The sequence below is a fragment of the Chionomys nivalis genome, chromosome 10 (assembly GCF_950005125.1).
Source record: "Chionomys nivalis chromosome 10, mChiNiv1.1, whole genome shotgun sequence".
Classification (NCBI taxonomy): Eukaryota; Metazoa; Chordata; class Mammalia; order Rodentia; family Cricetidae; genus Chionomys; species Chionomys nivalis.
Window position 1 is genome coordinate 23,847,841 of NC_080095.1, and position 19,648 is coordinate 23,867,488.

General features: G+C 51.1%; 1 protein-coding gene across 2 annotated transcripts; it reads right to left on the reverse strand.

Annotated features, from left to right (window-relative positions):
- Positions 1-16: 16 nt before the first annotated feature.
- Positions 17-18,237, reverse strand: Otub2 (OTU deubiquitinase, ubiquitin aldehyde binding 2). Of its 2 annotated transcripts, none has more exons than XM_057782109.1 (6): positions 13,140-13,448; positions 6,309-6,404; positions 4,960-5,078; positions 3,403-3,487; positions 2,837-3,031; positions 17-2,011 (listed from the first exon to the last, which is right to left on the reverse strand). In XM_057782109.1, exons 1-6 carry the CDS (start codon positions 13,407-13,409, stop codon positions 1,805-1,807), a joined length of 972 nt encoding a protein of 323 aa, XP_057638092.1. In that variant the 5' UTR covers positions 13,410-13,448; the 3' UTR covers positions 17-1,804. The 2 variants fall into 2 exon arrangements, with proteins under 2 accessions (XP_057638092.1, XP_057638091.1); XM_057782108.1 differs by lacking the exon at positions 13,140-13,448 and adding an exon at positions 18,067-18,237 and having other exon boundaries at positions 24-2,011.
- Positions 18,238-19,648: the final 1,411 nt, after the last annotated feature.

The following is a 19,648-nucleotide window of genomic DNA, read 5'->3' on the forward strand; positions in this document are numbered from 1 at the left end:
TCCAGTGTGGTCCACTCACGAGTGGCCTGTGGGAAGATGGTGGTATTCATTACGTAACTAGTATCTAACATTAAGAAGCCAGTCTGAAAGATAGAAATTGTTTTAATGCTACGAATGAAGTTTTCATCTAAAGGAAGCTGAAGGGCTTGACCTTGGGCACTCACTGAACCCCAGGCTCCGCTGTCCCAGGTTAGCTGTATACTTGGCTCTTAGACCTGTTGCACTGCTCCCCTATGGCTCATACTTCGGGAAGCCACTCACTTCTGAGGCATGCTTCTCTGCTTCCAGAGCTCAGCGGTGAAATGGCTTGGGCAAGGTCGCACAGTTGAGAATTGCACTTGGGCAGCTGAGCCTAGCAGTTTCTCCTATTGCAGGAAGACAGCCAGAGCAGGCATACTGCTCTGTTATCGCCTCTACTAGTTGTTGCCTCTGGGAAAGTGAGGGACGCACAAGCATTTGCAAAGATGACCTCTTACAGCGCCTGTGCTTCCAGTGTTTTGTCTAGAAAGAAGTGGCCTTGGTTCCCACACTGCCCAGACACCTGGGTCCTTTTGACTTAACACCAAGCAAAAGATAGATCCGAGATTTGTGTAAGACTCAGGATCCTTCTGGTCTTGTGTGCAGACTGTTGCAGACCGTTGCAGACCCTCACCAGCAGCCTTAATCCCTGTAGAATGAAACATGGGTGGGTGGGGCGGGGCTTTGCACCCACGGAAGGGTTCCATGGCTGTCCTACAGAAGGCATGGCTAGCTAGTGCCTCAGCCCAGCTGGAGGCTTACTTTCCCACAGTGTCCTCAGGGGCACTGCTGAAGGTCTTGAGGCAGCAAATGAGTAAAGGGGACTATTAAGGGGCACGTGCAGAGGAAGAGGCTGCTACCAGCACCGGAAACGCCCTTGCCACCAATGGCTTGTCTGTTGTTTCCTGCCTCGCTGCCTTCAAAGCCAGGCCGGGGAAACTGAGGAACCTTGCGCTGCCGTTGTTTGCATGCCCACACCCTACCCAGTTGTTTGCATGCCCACACCCTACCCATCTGACTTACCTAAGCGCTTCTAGAATTTACTGGGGATGATGGGCAGCTGCAGCTCCCCAGACCCAGACATGAACACACTGACTCAGGTACAGGCCTTTATCTTTGTCAAGCCTTATCCAGGTGGCGTTGAAGGTAGAACCCTGAAGGGCCTGTCCCCCAAAGTCAGGAGTTCTGGTCCTGAGGTAGAAGGACCTCACAACCTGAGCTTCACGCTGAAAGCTAAAGTCCTTTTCTGGACTTTGATATAAAAGTCTCTCTCTCTCCTCTCTCTCATGCATGGGAAAGCAAGCCACCATGAATGAACTACACATTCAGACAGTTGTCTACCATTACCTACCCAACACAGGTTCATAGGTCCAGTAAGTCACCTGAGTGTGGCAGCCGACCTGAGCTTTTCTTCCCTATGAGGGCCACTGCCCCTAGTGAGGACTAACCATAATCCCCATTTTCACACAGCATCACATCAACACTGCCAGGAACCTCTTCCCAATAAATAAACAGGTCCAACGAGGTTCTTACAGTAAACGGATACATAGACAGGGTTCCTGGCTTTCTGGTCCAGAGTTAGCAGGCATTACATCATCTATCAAAATAAATACTAAAATTCCTATTAAGTCATGACAGTCCATAGTGGGCACAAGTCTCAGTTCAGTGGCTTTACCCAAAAGGCTGTACATTTTCTAGTTGTCTAAATCAATTAAAAAATCGCCAAGTCAGAAGGTTCCATTTAGAATGCAGTCCATTAGATGACAGGCTCTGGCATGGCCTAAAATTAGTGTTTTTCAGCTGCATACAGGATGTTGTAGTGGGATGTTTTATAGAGCAGATAAACGGAAGGTATGGCAGCCTCGGGGAACACGTGGTGGTTCAGAGCGGTGTCCATCTCATCCACATACTCCACCTGCAGAGCGATGTTCAGTGCCTGCGACAGAGCTGTGATCTGGACGTGGTCACACTCCATGGCCATGGGCTCCACTTCCTGCATGGCCAAAATTAGACAGTTAGGGAGGCGGGGGGGTGGGGGGTGAGTGCAGCCCTGGCTTTCAGGATCATGGCCACCTGTGCTGCAGGGCGGGGAGGGTGCTCTTCTCAAGCACATGAGGGCACAGGTGCTGACATCCGCCTGTCTCGGAAGCAACACAGCCATAGGCGACTGGGCTTGCAGAAAAGGAACCCGAACCATTTTTATTTCAGACCCTTAAGGATTATGCAGAAGTGGAGGACTCTTTCAGGCTAGCATCGAAACTTAGAACTAGAAGGACCTTGCCACCAAAGGCTTCTAAGTACAAGCGCTTGCAGAGACCACAACCTGTGGGTGAGCCCTGATGCTGCAGAGACAATAGAGAGGCTGAGAAGGTGCCAGGCACCCCAAAGAGGACAGCTGCTCTTGTGCCTACTGTAGTCGCCATCCAACTTAGAGCCCAGTACCTCCTAATTAAAAAAAAAAAAAAAAAATTCCGGAGGGCCTTATGAAAACTGTCCACTGTTTACATGCGGGCCATATAAATACATCTTCAGATAAATGCATCTAAATAAAAGCCCGTCTTTGGGCTAATGTAGCAGGAGCTGCAACTCTGTAGTTTATCAGCAGAGCCGTCCCAAGTCCTGAGATTGCCTGGGACTGCAAGCGGCTTGCTCAAGTGGCTCAGGCCATTCACAACGAGGTCTCTAAGTATTAACTTTACTAGTTGGCATCACAAGGATGTTCCTCTGGGCAGAAACAGTGGTCCTGGGATGTGTAAGAGACAGGCAGACAAAGCCCAGGCTGGGGGTTACGTCCCCGAGGAGGATGCTAGGGACCTACATGAGTGCAGAAGTCTTTGATGTCCATCTCCTCATCTATGAAATGCCGGAAGAAGTCAGCTCGGTTTCTGATGAAGGCTGATGTGAGCAGGCGCAGGAACTGCACGATCTGGTCCGAGGAGCTCTGGTCGTTGAACACCTTCAGCAGGCTGGACACTGAGCTGTCCTTCTCTACCAGCTCGACCACACTGTAAAACTTCACGCTGCCACCATCAGAGTAGACCCTAGCAGGCACCTGCCCCCCACACCCTATGGGACCCCCTCAGAGCTCATTTTGAGATTGCAAAAGTTAAAGCCCAGAGGCACATCTAGGGGTCTGTCATTGAGTCTCCTTCCACCATACTTTCAGAATGGCAGGAGGCTGGCCGTCCTCCAAACTGAGGTCCCCTGGACCCACATATTCCCACAAACAGGACATGACTGCCCTGCCCCTGGCCCAGGTGGGAGGACTAAGAAAAAAGCTGCACAGCTGTGGGTGGGCCGAGGACCTCCAGCCTGTCTGCTCCTGTCTGCTCTGCCCATGTGGGAGGCCTTGGTCCCCAGCCAGTGTGGCTCAGATGAACTCACGGCGTTAAAGGGGTTTCTGAACTTGTGTTCCTCAAAGCCGGCAGCCAGGAGGTCATTTGGAGTCTGTAGCACACGCTCTTTAAACCTAGAGGGGAGAAGACCTGAGGTTTACCTGATGGTCACGGGGGAACACAGGCTGTTGCTGTGACGGGGAACTGCCCAGTCCACACCACCCTCACAGAAGTGCCGTGCTAAAGCGCTACGCATAGCCATGCTGGCCTGCTGCCTTCCCTGCTGAGGATGACTCCGGTTCTCAGATGAAGAAATTGAGGCAACACAGCATACTCCCCAGATACGCCAATTCCCTTTCAAAGGCTCCCTGTCCCTGTGGTCCTTGTGACATCTCTTCCTCCGCCCTGGTCCTGTCCAGATCTTTCCCTCCTCTCCCCCTCCCTTAAGCTAATGAATTGTTCGAGAACTAGCACCCCCTACTAAGCCCCAAATGGTGTAAAGATACAAGGAAATAAAGCATTCTAAAAACCTAGAGCGGGGCTGGGGAGATGGCTCAGAGTTAATACACTCTGGCGGACATCCTGGTTTGAGTCCCGGTACAAGTTCATAACCCTAACTCCAGTTCCAGAAGATCCACTGTCCTCTTCTGACCTTTTCTGGCACCAAAGACACATGTGGGACACACATGTGCAGGCAAAACACGCATACGATAAAATGAATAAATCTAATTTTAAAAATAAAAGGACACTCAACGCTCGGTTTCCTCTTTAGTCCTCACTGTGCTTCTAGGTGGCTGGGGACTGTTGCATAAGGGAGGTGGACCCTAGCATGCACTTCCATCCCTCAGACCTCTGCTCTGGCTACTCATGTGGGGTGGATGGAAACCAGTCCTAACACCAGCATGCTCTCAATCAGGTCAGGCCACACTGCCCCTAACCCTAGCCCCATGGCTTCTGTTCTCACACTGATGCACAGGGTCACAGGGCCCTTAAGGGCACAGTGAGGAGTCTGTCCTCTCTACTGCTCTTCATTACCCTCTGGAGCAGCCTGGGACTGGGCTGTACTCGCTGTGGGGATATAGAGCCAGCAAGACAGCTAGGTAAAAGTGGCTGCCCAGCAGTAGAATGAAGGAAAGAGAAGGCCATATGCCTTCACTGTCACACAAGAACGTGACCAAGGCCAAGAGCCAAGCTTCCTCCTTTTTTCTCTTCTTCCTTCTTGGATAAGCTTCTTCCTTTTTTCCTTTCTCTTCTTCTTTCCTCCTTCCTCCTCCTCTTGCTGGTATTTGAAACAGGGTCTTACTGTATACCTCCACATGTGTTTCTTTCTTTTTTCCCCTCCCTCCCTCCTTCCCTCCGTCCCTTTCTGCAGTAAATATCAAGTGCCCACCAGCGTTGTTGAGCCATGCCTTCAGACAGTGCTGAGTGAATTACCAGACAAGTTACTGACACCTTCCTCAGCCTCTGGGCTGCCATCAACACCATCACAGTGGGAAACTAGGTTTCCAGGCATGCCACACCTCTACCAGGCATTTCCCAGCACCCCCTGCTACAGCCTGGTGAGATGCAGCACAGAGAAGCGGAGGAGTGCACAGGTTCCACTCACTTGAGGATCTCTCTGCTCTTGCCCAGCAAAGATTCCAGGTAGGAATAGCCCAAGGCCCTGTAGAAGCAGTTCCCATCTCCTTTGGTCTTTCGGATTGAGGTAAACCTTTTGCTGAGTTCCTAAGGGGAGAAGAGGACACACGAACCTCAGCAGCAGCAATGGCATTGGCGTGGGTCAGCCACTGGTCTGGCCCTCGCTCCCTCCGTTCAGGGCCCCCCACCCTCATCCATCCCACAGATTCACAAATACACTGACTAGGATGTGAGACCCCAAGGATGTCAGTCAGCTCCCGGCGCTAGGCAGCCTTCATTAGGGAAGGCGACACAGAGTTAGATGGTGGGGACAAGAGCTGGGGTGCCCTGGGTTCGAGACATCCACGCCAGACTTCCAGTAGTGAGGAAAGGTTGTCTAGAGGAAGCTGGCAGCTGAATGTGGTGCGACAGGAGGGCTGAAGAACACTCCGCGGCCTCAGCAGTCCTGTAAAATGTGTCTCGGCTGGCCTGCTCCCGGCATGTCTCTGAAATGGCCTAGAGCCCCCTCTCTGTCTTGTGGGACAGTAGTCGGGGTTTTGCAACTGCTGCCTGGTTTAAAGGGACTGGGAAGCCCCAGCAACCAGAAGGCATAGGGTTTATCTGGAGCATTAGCAGGCTGATAGGGACACTGTCCCTCTTCTCAGTCTCTGAGAGGCTAAGGGGACACAGAGCAGACTGTCCTCAACCCTGAGTCCTACTGGAAGTGCTTCCTGTGGTTATATGCAGACCTCAGGACACCAGTGTCACCCTTCCTGCTCCAGGAGTCTCTCCGGTAAGAGAAGCCCCCAGCACCGTGCTGCATCTGCAAGGTCCATAGAAGGAGTCCGGAAGACTGCATAGCAATGCTGTCAAAGACTGAGCCCATCTGCCATGTGCACCACGGAGTGGGAGCCTCGCTCTCCATCCTCTCTGGTTCTGGGAGTGACCCTGTAGCCTCCCAGAGATGTCACTATCCTGAGAGGTCCCCTAGCAGAGCAGTGATGAGATCAGCCCTGCTGGGCAGTTCAGGAGCTATGTGGCCACACCTCAGGTCTCCTTAGTTGTCAGGTGGGGATAACAGATACTTGCCAGACAGAATCATAAAAAAGTCTCACGCAAGAGAACCCAGCACTTAAAGCAAGCGCTTAGCTTTAAAATGGATGATTTTCCCACAAGAAAAGGATCTCTCTCTGAGGTAAATACCGAATGTCAGAATGGTATTTCAGGTTGCCCAGGAACTTGGCCCGAACTCCATGCCTTCCAGAAGCTGTCCCCTTCTTTACTGACAACCTCTACCCACTTTGTTTAGGCTCTTGGTCTCTCCACCCTATGCCTCACCTGGATTTTCCTCTGGTAAATCCTGTTTTCAGGATGATCCCGAAGAATGGATAGAATGTCACATTTCTCTGATATTAGGTTGAAAGATGTTTCACTCTGAAAGAGAAAGAAGAACCATTTCTAAGCTGGCTTCAAAGACACCAGAGGGGCTCTTGGAACTGCCGGTCTCTGAATGTCCAGTTACACAACCCAGAATATGCCCCCTCCCCTTGGAAGGGATGTGTGAACATGTGACCAGCATCCTAGGGACCTGCCTGGATTGTCCTGGTCCCAGGGCAAGAACAATCAGGACTGGCACCATCATGAAGTATCCTGGCTATAAAGAACTGACCTCATAATTTGATAACATTCATTTCATAACATTTAATATCTCAGATTTAATAAACCTCTATGCTGGAGTATGTTCCTGCCTCATTCATTCATTCACTTATTCATTCTTTCTTTATTCCCATTTCCTTCCCCCACTTCCTGAACATGCATCCTGCATCACCTTGGTGTCACATGCTGCCAATAAAGGTGGATTCCCATCCCTACACAAAAGCCAGTAATACCACGGGGTAAAAGTTAGCTTGAGGTGACCCCATGCGGCAGTGCAGGGTGTGTGCTAGGGAATGGCTAATGACCCGAGTTCACACAAGGGCTGGGGCAAGTGGGACATCTTCCCTTACCGCCTACTGGTGTGGCCCAGCTCGGAGCCAAGGCCAGAACCAAACCTGAGCATGTGCCCGTGGGGAGCCAGGGTCTCTAAGCCCTGGAAGGACTTGGCAAGCAGGGTGGAGACAGGGCAGAGGATGCCATGGATCTAGGGGCGGCAGTCCCCTCCCCACCTGTGCTTTGTCACTGGGCCTGGGGTGAGAGTGCTCAGGGGTTGGGGCTCAGCCTACACTCTGGTCACCAGCCACCCAGGAATGGTATTCTCGACAGTGGAATAAAAGGTGCTTGGTCTGGGGAGATGGCTCAGACTGCTGACCGCTGGAGACTGAACCCAGGAGCCCACATGGCAGAAGGATAGCACCAATGCTCACCAGTTGTCCTCGGACTTCTTCCAATGGTGTACACTTATACCAGTGCATGTACACTCGCGCGTGTGTGCACGCACACACATTAGAATTGTTCTTTAAAGTATTGTTTGATCCACATAAAGAGTTTCCAGTTTAAAATAAGGGTTATATGGCTGAGGATGTGTCTCGGTAGATAAAGCGCTGGCCTTGTAAGTAGGACCAGAGTTCAGATTCCTAGAATACATACAAGCTAAATGAACAACTGGCCTCTAATCCTGGCTCTCAGGAGGTTTGATGCAGGGGATCCTTGGGACAAGCTGACTAGCTAGATGACCCAAACCTGCATATTCAAGGCCCATAAAATCTGCTGGGGCTCCTGGGATAAAAAGAGCAGAGACGCTGATGCAATGTCTAAGCAGTCATCCTGTAGACCAGAGGTTGAAAGCCAACATAAGGAGAATGGTTTGAGGATCTGCTGCTACCCTCAGCCCTAAAATGTGGGAAATGGTGACAGGTGCCATTCCTGGGCACCTACTACGTGCCAAGCACTGGAACAGAAGCTTGTATATCCCCATTATCTCAATTATCACAACACTCTTGTGAGGTGGCCATTATTATACCCATGACACTGTCAAGGTCAGGTGGTTTGAGCTAGGAGGTGATTAATTCAGGTCTGTGTGAAGTTCAAACACACCAAAGTGCTAGGCTGGCACAGGTTGGACTCCAGAGCTCAAAGGACTCATCTGCCAGACCACAAAGAAATGTCCTGTCCAGGGCAGTATTGGGTCATCTTACCCAGAGGCTGGGTCCAACCTTTCACTTCTGCAGCCCCAGAGACACTATCCTCCCGAAGTTGCTGATGGGAGTTCAGCGTCTCCAAGAGCCTTGCCAGTCTGTAATCTGCAGGGTAGTGAGGAACAGTTCCTAAGTGACACTAGGCACAGCCATTAAAAGGTATCAGCAGGCTGAGGATGTAGCTCAACGGTGGAGCACTTGCCTGGCACAGATGCAAGCAAGGTCCTGCGTTCATCCCTAGCTCTGCAAAACAAAAAGTTAAACAAGAAAGCAAATCCTACCACCACAGGGGTGAGTCAGCCTCTCCTCCGCTTCCTTCGAGCTGTCTACCTGTGCCCAAAGATGCCAGCTTCTTCCTCGTGTTCCTCCTTTCCTGTTCAAAGACCTAGAGACGTCTGGTTTGCAGCTTCCAAGGGCTCCATTTCATTCACAAGTTTTCAAAACCTTAGGTGGAGCTGACTTTGTTGACTTCGTGGGAATGTAACCATAACTTAGATACACATAGTTCTCAATCATCTTCTAAATCACGGAAGAATGGCATCATTTGTGTAACACACAGTTGCCGGTGTGCTGTTAATTCCGCTCACCCTGTGCTGAAGAGGCAAATCTCCATGGGGAGGTATCAATCTGAATGGCCCTCTTCACACCTTGTATACACGGCAAGGTGACCCACAGGCTGCTGGCAAGTGGTCACATGTTCCACTCAACCAAACTCCTTCTTGCTCCTTTGCTAACTTATTCCTATCTTGCTAACTGCTCCATGACTGTTTATAAAAGTAGTTTTATGTCAGATGGCTGACATAAAATGGTGCATGGGGCTTTCTGGACGACTGGCTACAGAGCAGAGTGCCCCAACTGCATTTAATGAACTTGCACTCAATTCTGGCCCCAGACAAAAATCAGGAATGAATAAATGCATCAGGGGTCTAGGGACCACACAGAAGGATGCCCAGTTGGCCATGTTTACTTGGAAGTTTCTGAGAAGGCCTCCATGAAGAAGAAAAGGGACTCCGTTCATCCTCTCGAAGAGGAATCCTGAGGGAGAGAGAGGCACGACACCAGGGAAGACTTCCCAGGGCCTGAATTTGCCTGGCGTGTTAGGTAAACTCACTGCCATCGGCAAATTCATGCCAGCTCTTTGCAGCAGTCGCACTAATAACAAGACACCGAGTAGGGGAACCAGTTGTGCGTGGTTGAGCTGCGCCCTTGTCAGCCTCAGCCTCAGTGGGAGGTTTTTTCCCCCAAATTTATCTCATGTGTCCCTAATCTCTATTGCGTCCCCCAACCCCGTCCCTCACTCATTCCTCAACCCTTTAAGGTCTACTTGCTACGTATGTGAAATCCCTAATCTCTGTTGTGTCCCGCAATCCCATCCCTCACTCATTCCCCAATCCTCTAAGGTCTACTTGCTATGTATGTGAAATGTATATGCCTTTAAAGAGTATGGCGGCAAAATGTACGTAACATGAAACATACCATTTGAGCCATTTTCATATACACAGTTCTACGGCCTTAAGTATTCCCCATCCCCCCATCATGCCTCTACTTCCTATCTTTACGAATCAGACTACAGATGAGATATATTTCTATTTTCTAAAAATAGATTTAAAATATATATTTACACATATACTACAGATATTATGTTTTTTTTTTTTAAACTTTACTCAATACTATTTAAAAACTAGCCATGGCTGGGTATGGTGGAACATGCCTGTAATCCTAGTATCCAGGAGGCTGAGGCAGGGGGATGGTGAAATTAAGGCTAGCATAGGGTACACTGTGAGACTGTCTCAGGGGAAGGAGGGAGAGAAGGGAGGGAGAGAAGAGAGGGAAGGAAGGAAGATGGGCCTTGGGTTGGTTCTAGTACTCCCAAGTGTATACATGGGCACCCTAGGGACAAGCAGGTTCCCACCAGGGCACTTCAAGTCCCTAAAACACCTTCAGAATGACCCAAGTCTCCACCCAAACCCACCAGCATTCCTGGGTGAGCCAAGCCTCAGCTCTGTGAAAATTTTAAGGGCAGTATCATTTGACTAGTCCAGGAATCTGGAGCAATGCTCGGATTTTGACCTTGGCTGACATTAACGTGTTTGCTTTTAAACAAATTGAATAATCCCAGGTTGTTATGGAGAGAAGGGAAACAGACAGGACACACCCGACTGTCCTGTCAGACCTAAGCAGGCTACAGGAAAGACACTGACTCTTTAATTGCTGGTTTGCAGATAGATGCTAATTAATTAAGCTGGCCAGGCAGCGCCCACGCTTGCCAACAGTTTCAGCAGGAGAGGTGAGGCACATCTCACTGACCGGCCCAACATCAGGCCTCAGCTCGCTCTTCTGCCTACAGAAGCCATCTGCCCCCAGCCATCCTGTCAGCGCATGTGAGCATGCCCACATCCCAGGCCCAGCAGCGCCCATCCAGCCTAGCAGGCAGCCGTCCTCTTCTGGACATCTTTAAGGACTGACTCACCAACCAGGCCCCCAAGCCATCACTTAACACACAGCCTGACCTCAAAACACCCAGAAGAGCAGGAAACTCCAGCCTCACCTGCCAGCAGCAGGTTCAGAGCCTCAACCTCTCTGGAAGGCTCAAGTCTTTGCCAGAAGTCACCCGGGCTTGCACCCTGGGCCCTACCTGCTGGCCTGGAGTCCTCAGGGCACTGGAAGAAATGTGCCTTTAAATGCCTGCGTGGGGGCTGGGAAGGTGACTCAGTATGTAATGAATGAATTTACGGCTTCAGCATAAGTTCTGTGACCCAGCACCCATGTAAAAGGTCACGTACTCGTGACCTCAGCAACGAAAAGGGTATTTAGAGATATTCAGATCTCTGGAGTTTGCTGACTGGCCAATAAGTCAGTGAGCTCCAGGTTCAGTGAAGAGACTGATCGTGTCTCAAAAACTAGAGGGGTTGGGGAGAGGGCTCAGTGATCAAAGAGCTTGATACACAAGGCTGAGGGGTGGAGTTCCGATCCCCAGAGCCCACTTCAAATCTGGGCAGCATGGGCAGCGTGGCAGCTACCTATAATCTCAGCACACAGGAAGCAGAGACAGAGTCCCTGGAGCAAGCTGGCTAGCTAGAACCTGGGATCGATAAACTCCAGGGTCAGCAAGAGACCCTCCCTAAATGAGCAATGATTGAGGAAACCACCCAGTGTCAACTCCCATACATGTATGTGAACACATACATGCATGCCGATCCATGTACACATGTGCCCATATACTTGGGAAGCAGGTACTACCTACACATACACATGTTAAAAAACTAAAAAGAAAGCATTATAGGAAGGCATCTGATGTCAGTCTCTGGCCTCCACACACATGAACACAGGTTGGTTCAATCTGCCATCATGAACACATACATAGGTATACATCACACACATATAACCAAAAAAGTCTCTCTCTCTTTCTCTCTCTCTCTCTCCATATATATACACACATCCATATATATACACACACATATATACATATACACACATGTGCATACACACACATATATTTTACACCTGTGGAGTGTCCAGAAGCCCATTATTGATGGGGAGAGTTTTGCCAATAATCACTGAAGCCCCGGCAGAGGGAGACTCTCCCCGAAGGACTCATTCCTGCTCCAGCACCTGAGGACAACCATGGTATCACAGAACATGATCACTTTACTTTTTCTGCAGGTGGCAATGAGCAGCCCAGCCTCCTCCGTCTAAAGTTGAGCTGTGAACAGGCCGCGCTTTCCAGGGGCTTCTGGACTCTGCTGTTCCGCAGGCTGTCTTCCTCGGCTCCTAAAGGCTGTCTGGGGTGGGGACAGGGGTCTGTGGGTGGGGGCGCTATCTGAGTCTGATCCTTGGGATCCCTGTGGTGGAAGGAGAGAACTGACTCTCTCACTTCCTCACGTTCTGTGGCTTGTCTGTACCCCCGACACACACACATGTGAACGACTGTCTGGCTTCCATGATGAATGACAGACGCCTCTCTCACCTTCCCATGGCTCCCTTACTGAGGCCTGCACCTCCTTCCTCTTGTCAGGACCCTGCTGGTGACCTCACTGTACCTCATTTGACAACTAAGGGCGATGTCTCACTTCAGCCCCTTGAGTTACACTTGGGAGCCTCTCTTGCCATGGGAATACAGAAATAGGTGCTAGGGAACAGGATACGCTAACCTTTGGTGACAATTTCTCGGCTTTACTACATGGCCCTTCTCTGTGGGGCCCCAACCCCTTATCTCAGTTGCTGGCCATTTTCAGTGCTCCTGAAGCTAGGCCCTGCCTCCCTCAGATAACACGAACTTATGTAACATCTTTCGGCAGCCACCCACCTGATCTTAGCTCCTGCCTCACCTCTCCCTAGGACTCTAGCCTCAAACAGCTGGCAACCGCTCAGACATCTAAGCAGCTCTTCTAATTCATTTACCCTGTAATTACTCCATAGCCTCATCTGTCCCCCTGGGCTTCTCTAGCCCCTAGGATACCCCTTCAATCAGAGATAGTCTACCCCCAAATCCAGGAGCCCTCCTCCACTGTCTCACCTGCTCCACCGGTTCCTGAATCTGGCCTGAGAGCCCCTCTCACACAAGGAGGACGCAATACACTCTACCGGGTGGCCTCCACACTTCCACTCCTAACTGGCCCCACCTTTTCCACCAGCAGCCAGCACAGGTTGCTTACAGGCAGGGCATTTCCTCAATGTTCTCTGGTAGGTTTAGCTGTTCGTACCCTCCACGCTGCTGAAGCTCAACTGCTGAGGTCATTTTATCAATGACATCAATGTTCTGCCTTCACGGATTGGACTAACACCACGATCATGGATTGCATCCAGTGTTGACTCAGTTTCTCTAGCCCCCTTCTGCCAAGCGATGCCTTCCCTCATGGTAAGAAAGCAAGATTCTCCTGGCCTGAGGCTGGCATCTCATCTTAGGATGTCCCAGCCTCTCAAACTCTGAGCCCGATAAGAATTTTTGATATAAATCACCCAGAGATAACCCATTACAGCAGCATGACCAGGCTAAGAAACGGGAGCCAGGAGCAGCAGCTGCCGAAACAAATACCTGAAGACATGAAGGCTTCGGGACAGAGGAGTGGGTACGGCTGGGACACTTCCCAGGAGAATGCTGGAGAAACCGTCGCAGCTGGGAACAGACCGTGGAGGGCGATTCTGGTGTGGGGAAGACAAGGTGGAGAGCAGAAGGGAAAGCGAGAACCTTCGAAGACTTTGTGTGAGAACGCTGGCAGCAACTGGCACAGAAAAGACCGTGAGGATGTAGCCTTGGGTGCAGGTGAGGAATGAAGTCCCTGAGGCTGCTGGAAGGAGGGGCCATGTCCTCAAGTGGGAAAGAACTTGGCTGCAGGGTGTCCCTGCCCCAAGGCTGGATGGGAAAACAGAACTTAGGAACGATGAACTAGGAAGGACGTGGGGTGGCAGAACCTAAGGCGGCATCACTGGGACTGTAGTGCGGCTTCTTGTAACTTCATCTTCTAACATGTTAGAGCAGAGAGATGATGTAAAGATGGAATGTATAAGGAAAGATGATGGAAGTCTTAAAAAACTCACAGCCCGACTGTAAAAGAATGACATGCCATCTGCATACCAAGGGTATGACCCAGTGGCTGGCCACCCGCCGAAAAGATTAGAAATTAGGACAAGAAGGGAGCTAGGTGTCACTCAAGGAGATGAGGTAGAAGACACCCCCAAACATAGAAGAGATCTTGGAGGCTGGCTAGGCCTAGAGGGCACATTTCCAGGAACTGTCTCTCTCTCCAGTGACCCACATTTCAGGAAAGAACACCCCGTGTGACCAGCTGTGGCCAGGCATGGGGAGGGCTGCTACCCCAGTGGCCAAAGCTGTGGCCTTGGTAGACTCCACATGGCATGCAGAATGTCAGAACTTGAGGTGTGGTGCAGTGTGGGGGCCCAGAGCATCCAGGCCGAGTCCTCACTAGGGTGATGCCCACAACAGAGAAGGCCATGCAGATGGAGTATTGCTATGGTAAGCTGACCCAGAGAATCCCAGGGACGGCAGTTCCAACAGCCACCCGAGTGGCATGGAGGCAGTACAGACGAGTCAAGATTATTCTGGAATCAGAGGCCCTAACTCGGTTTGTGGTTGCTAGACTCACATATGATGACTTACTCCTTATTTCTGGCCAACTTCCCACTCTGGGGATGGAAATGTCTATCTCAGGCCTGCCTGCCGTGGCACTTGGGTAACAGGCCCTCAGCGCTGGCAGGATCTATCAAGACACTGGCCTGGGTTTTGCATCTGCTTGGCCCACCTGTCACCGCCCTGGCCTCTGGACATTTGGGTTGGGCTGAAATAAGGTGAGACTCTGGGAACTACAGGGATACAGCAAATGCATCCTATATGTGAGAAGAACAGGAGATGGGGGCGGGGCATGGTTGGAAATCTAAGGTTTGAGTGTCCCCTCTAAACCAAGTTGTAATTTAACTGCCAATGTGAGTTTTTCAGAAGTCACTAGGTCTAGGGACTCCCCTGACATGGAAGGATTAACGCAGCCGTCACAGGCAGGAGTTTTCTCTAGTCCACTCTGCCCTCCTACCATGTTATGACACAGCAGGAAGACACGTGGGCCCTCATCAGAGACCAGCACCTTGATGATGGCCTAACCAGCCACCTGCAGAAGGAGAAGCCAATAAATGTCTGGTCCTAATAAATCACCCAGGCTAGAACAGTGCCAGGGCAGTGTGAAGCATCTTCAAGCCCTCCACTGGCTTGCTTGCGCAATCTCTGACAACCTCCCATCTGGGGCTCCGGCCACAGTGGCTGGCCTGTCCCTCAAACAGGACACACACTTCTACCTCGGTGTCTTTGGATCTCTGTTATCTGCCTCTTTCCATGACGTGGGAGATGCCACCTCAGAAGAGAACTCTCCCCATCCTACTGCATTATCTTACTAGTTCAGGCCGTGACAGGGGGGTTCACTGGCTGACCTGGACTGTCTCCCTCCATCCAAATGCCAACTCATCTGTCACTGCTGGATCTCTACTTCCTGGAATGTTGGGATGTATTCTAAAACCATATCCCAATGCTACGAGCTGGACTGTTGAAGCCCTAGCTCCAGGCCTCACAATGCAACTTTACTTTGGAACATGGTCATCACTGATATAATTAGTTAACATGAGGTCACAATGATTTCCTTATTATAGGAGGAGCATAAACACGCGCACAGGCGAGAGCCATCTGCAGATGAGTTCCAATGTCACAATCAAGCTACCACTGGAAGCTTGGGGAAGCCAGGGATAGAACCTCCCCAAACACCTTCATGGGGAGCGTGCCCTTTCTGCACCTTCAGCCTCCGGACTCACCAGAAAACAAGTCCCTATAGCTCTCTCTCGCTGGAGAACTTGGCTGCAGCAGCCCTGGTGAGCACACTGAATGAGCAAGCCTGCCTCTCACTCCAGCTGGCCACCCACGACCCAGCGTCAGAGAGAGCCAGAAACCATTTCATATTCATCAAAAATGGTACAGTTCCCTCATGTGCAGACAACCAAAACTCCATAGCCCAGCATGCAAAGCTCTGCACAGAAAACTCCTCACCCGGCCAGTTTCCCAGACTCACTACCCTGGGCTCCTGCAGCCTCCCTGCATCTAAATCGGATGCTCACTCATCCCAGAATGCCCACTTTTGACCACATCCCAAGGCCTGTAAGCCAATCACCCTGTTATCTGGAATGTACTCTTTCCCCAGTCCTTCCTGAACACTCCCAGACAGCCTCCAGCACCTGGATTTCCCCACCAGTAGATTGTGCCATGCTCCCAAGGTCTCTGTGGACTTTCAGGCCATGCCAGTAAGTCATTGGCTGTGACCTGGCCCGCAGGCATGAACGCCAGGAAAAGGCAGGTATCCTGTGTTTCTTACCATTGCCTCAATGTAGGCTGAGGATATCGGTGTGACTTATTTAATGCATGACAGAAGAAAGTGAACAGGAACTTCCGATGCTTATGCTCGACACTCTCTCTTACCCCCCAAGAGCAAAAGCACTTGTAGCGAGGGTGAGCCCCTTGATATTTGCAGCCCTGACTATTGAGGACTTCATGTCATCTGCCCGGGACCTACATTCAAGCTCAGCCCAAGGTAGCCTCTTCTATCCACCATGCACACCAGGCAGCCTCAACCAACAGTGAAAAACATTAAAATAAATCAATCATGGACCCCAGTATGTAGCAAGGTGTCTGACAATACACAATACACAATAGATGTATACTAACAAATGCATGTAAACAGTCACTAGTTCTGCCCCCCCCATGATTCCCAGACAAATGTCTATTTGTGGGTCTTAACTATTACCTCTTTCTCTATGGCACCTAAACTCTCCAGAGGGGAGTTGCATTGGGTCCCAGCTGCTGGTGTCCTGGGTTAAGGGCAGATCCAGTGACACAGTAAGGGATTGAAGCTGAGGTCCCAGAACCTGCTGCCCTTGTTGTACTGTCCGCTACCACGAGTGGTGGCCAGAAGCCATGCGGCCCCCAGCTTCTGCGTGGCTAAAACTGCCATTTCCATAGCTCTGTTCCCTGGCAGATGGTGCAGAAACACCCAGGTCACTTTCCAGGAGCAGCAGAGCCGGTGAATGCTTGGGTACCAAGAACAAGCAGAAAACCAGTGCTTCTAGTCCCTCCCCTCATTTCCGGGCACACCTGAGCAGGAGGATGGCTTGTAAAATGCCCTGGCTGCCCATCGACACTCAAGACCCTGCCTGCAACATCCCAAAGTAGTGACCCAAATGTGGGATGATGGGGCAAGCACACACACACACACACACACACACACACCCGAAACAGGGTCCTCATAGCAGTCACTGGGGCAGTCCAGACTACAAGTGAGGGACTGGGATGCAGTTCAAAAGTCGAGCCTTATCTAACATGCATGAAGCCCTGGATTCAAAACCCAGCATCACCAAACCAAACAAAAAGAACAGGTGAGCCGGGCGGTGGTGGCGCAGGCCTTTAATCCCAGCACTTGGGAGGCAGAGGCAGGCGGATCTCTGTGAGTTCGAGACCAGCCTGGTCTACAGAGCTAGTTCCAGGACAGGCTCCAAAACCACAGAGAAACCCTGTCTCGAAAAACCAAAAAAAAAAAAAAAAAAAAGAACAGGTGAGACCCTTGACCCAGAGCAGTGTGATCCCAAGCTGACCAGTAGCACTAATATAATAGTCAGGCGTCAGGCTCCCTAGAGCCCTTTGCTGGAAGTTGAAATGGGCAGCCACTATAGGCAATCCCCTATAGGAGGCCTAACCCCATGGCAACCAAGAGCCTGGGCTGATGCAACACAGAACACTGGACCAGAGACTTGGGTTCAAGTCCTAACTGTGGCACCCTCACAATCCCTACCAATTTTCTCCCTGTGTGACCTCAGTTTCCCACCTGCCCATGTCCTTGGTTTACCAGGTTTGACCAGCCCAGAGTCTCCTGGGCCTGCTCTGCTCAGATGATAGGTTCTTTTAGATCACTTTGCCTGGACCCCTAACTCATTCCTTACACACGGGGGCCGCCCCTTCATGTGGTTCTGACTCCACAGACCTGTTGCCATCAGGAGACTGAGCTTACATCCAAGTGGCCCTATGGCTTGCCCGGGTGGCCAGATCGCTTGTCCCTGGGAATGATTGGTGGGGCAGAGTCGGTCTGTAGCGGCTAAGTCCGCGATGGGTGGGCGGCAAGCTGTCCACAGGAGTGCTACTTAACAAAGAGTGGGAACCGCAACCCCGGAGGCGCTCAATCCAGTCCCGGCCAGGCACATGCCTCGGGACTTTGAGGAGGCTCCTAGGGTCCACCTGGAGTGGACACGAGGAAGCAGGGCTCGGTCCTGGCTGGATCTCCCAGCTGCAGGTCCCCAATCGGACAGCGCGGCACACCCCGGGGCTCAGCATCCCGAGGATGGAAAGGGCTGAGCCTCGCGCCCGACCGCGCGCACGCACATGAGCCCCGGCGGCACCCCCTCCCCGTCCCGCGACCACTGACCATAGTGTCCGGAGCCGTAGGGCCACGTCCCGCCCCAGCAAGGAGCGAGCGGGTGCCACGGGAGGCGCTGGGCGGCTCCGCCGTTGGGTCGGGCGGCGCGGGCCTCGCGGGTGTGGGGCGAGCGCAGAAGACACCCGACCGCCCCTTAGACCGGAGCGCAGACCTCCACTGTGTCCCAGCAAGACGTACTCGGCGCGATTGACGTCGGCAGCCCGCAATCAGAAGCCGGGACGCAGGACGTCACAGAAAGTGGGTGGGACTCCATGCGCCTTCAGCCTATGTTTTGGGGCCCGTTTGACAGGAGGCCGCCCCCCTTTTAAAGACACACAGTGCTTTTAACTGGCAAAGGAGTTAGCCCAATCAGAAAAGCCGGTCCTGGTTTGTAAAGACCCAAGGACTTTTAACTAAAATAGAAGTCTGAATGGCCCTCATGAATTAAACAAAGAGTTCACATAAGTATAGTTCTCTCAAGATCAGAGGACAGGTGCTTAGGAAGCTCGTGTCTGGTGACATTAAGTTACCTGACTGCGCCTTTCTAGCGACTAAATAATATTTTACCTCTTCCCAACTCATGAGTCAGTGGGTTGACAGTCATCCAGGTTTGTTGAGTGAATGAATGTTCAGGATGGTTGAGTGTGTCTCTGGAGCTATGGGGCTGTGTAGAAGACGCAAGACTGAACGAGGTGTAGGTGACTCACCCTAGGAACAAGCTCATTATTACTGGACATCAAACAAGGGATATTTATCGTATGAAGTTCTGCCAGCCCTTGACCCCCGGAGGAGCTACTACAGGTGTTGTGTGCTTCTGTACCTGTTGCATGACTGTTTTAGGAGGTTCTGGGACTAACACGTTTCTACTTCACTGTGGTGTAAATGTGATAATGCCGGCTGGAAGCTGGATTTCTCTTTTCCTGGACTGGTGACAGGTGATCTCATACCCTCATAATCCTGGACGGTCAAATTGAGTGGCAGCTCCAGTCAGGCCCCCCCAGAGGAAACAATAAACACACCCCAGTGTTCCATAGTGCAAAGCTAGGATGCTCAGTACATAACGGTGTGGTGTGTGCATAATGTGTTTGCCATTATATGATGTGTGTGTGTACATACGGTGTGGTGTGTGCATAATGTGTTTGCCATTATATGATGTGTGTGTGTACATACGGTGTGGTGTGTGCATAATGTGTTTGTCATTTTATGATGTGTGTGTGAGAGAGAGACAGAGGTGTGTGTGTGCGTTAGAGAGGTGTGTGTGTGAGAGAGAGAGGTGTGCATATGTGTGTGTGCACCTGTGTTGCATATGTCAAGGCCAGAGATCGACTTAGATGTGAGAGAGAGAGAGGTGCATATGTGTGTGTGCACCTGTGTTGCATATGTCAAGGCCAGAGATCGACTTAGATGTGTGAGAGAGAGAGGTGCATATGTGTGTGTGCACCTGTGTTGCATATGTCAAGGCCAGAGATCGACTTAGATGTCTTCCTCTATTTCTTTCCACCTTACAATTTTTATTTTTTAAGATTGATTCTTATTAGCACATGCCCTTAATACCAGCACTTGGGAGGTAGAGGTGGGTTTATCTCTGAGT

Excerpts from the sequence above, each read along its gene's own strand:
- Otub2 (XM_057782109.1), bottom strand. The coding sequence starts at position 13,409 with ATGGCCCCTCCTTCCAGCAGCCTCAGGGACTTCATTCCTCACCTGCAC. Across the intron at positions 6,405-13,139 it reads CGAAGCCTTCATGTCTTCAG|AGTGAAACATCTTTCAACCT; the intron begins GTATTTGTTTCG and ends TTTCTCTTTCAG. Across the intron at positions 3,032-3,402 it reads TCAGAAACCCCTTTAACGCC|TTTTACAGTGTGGTCGAGCT; the intron begins GTGAGTTCATCT and ends GGCAGCGTGAAG.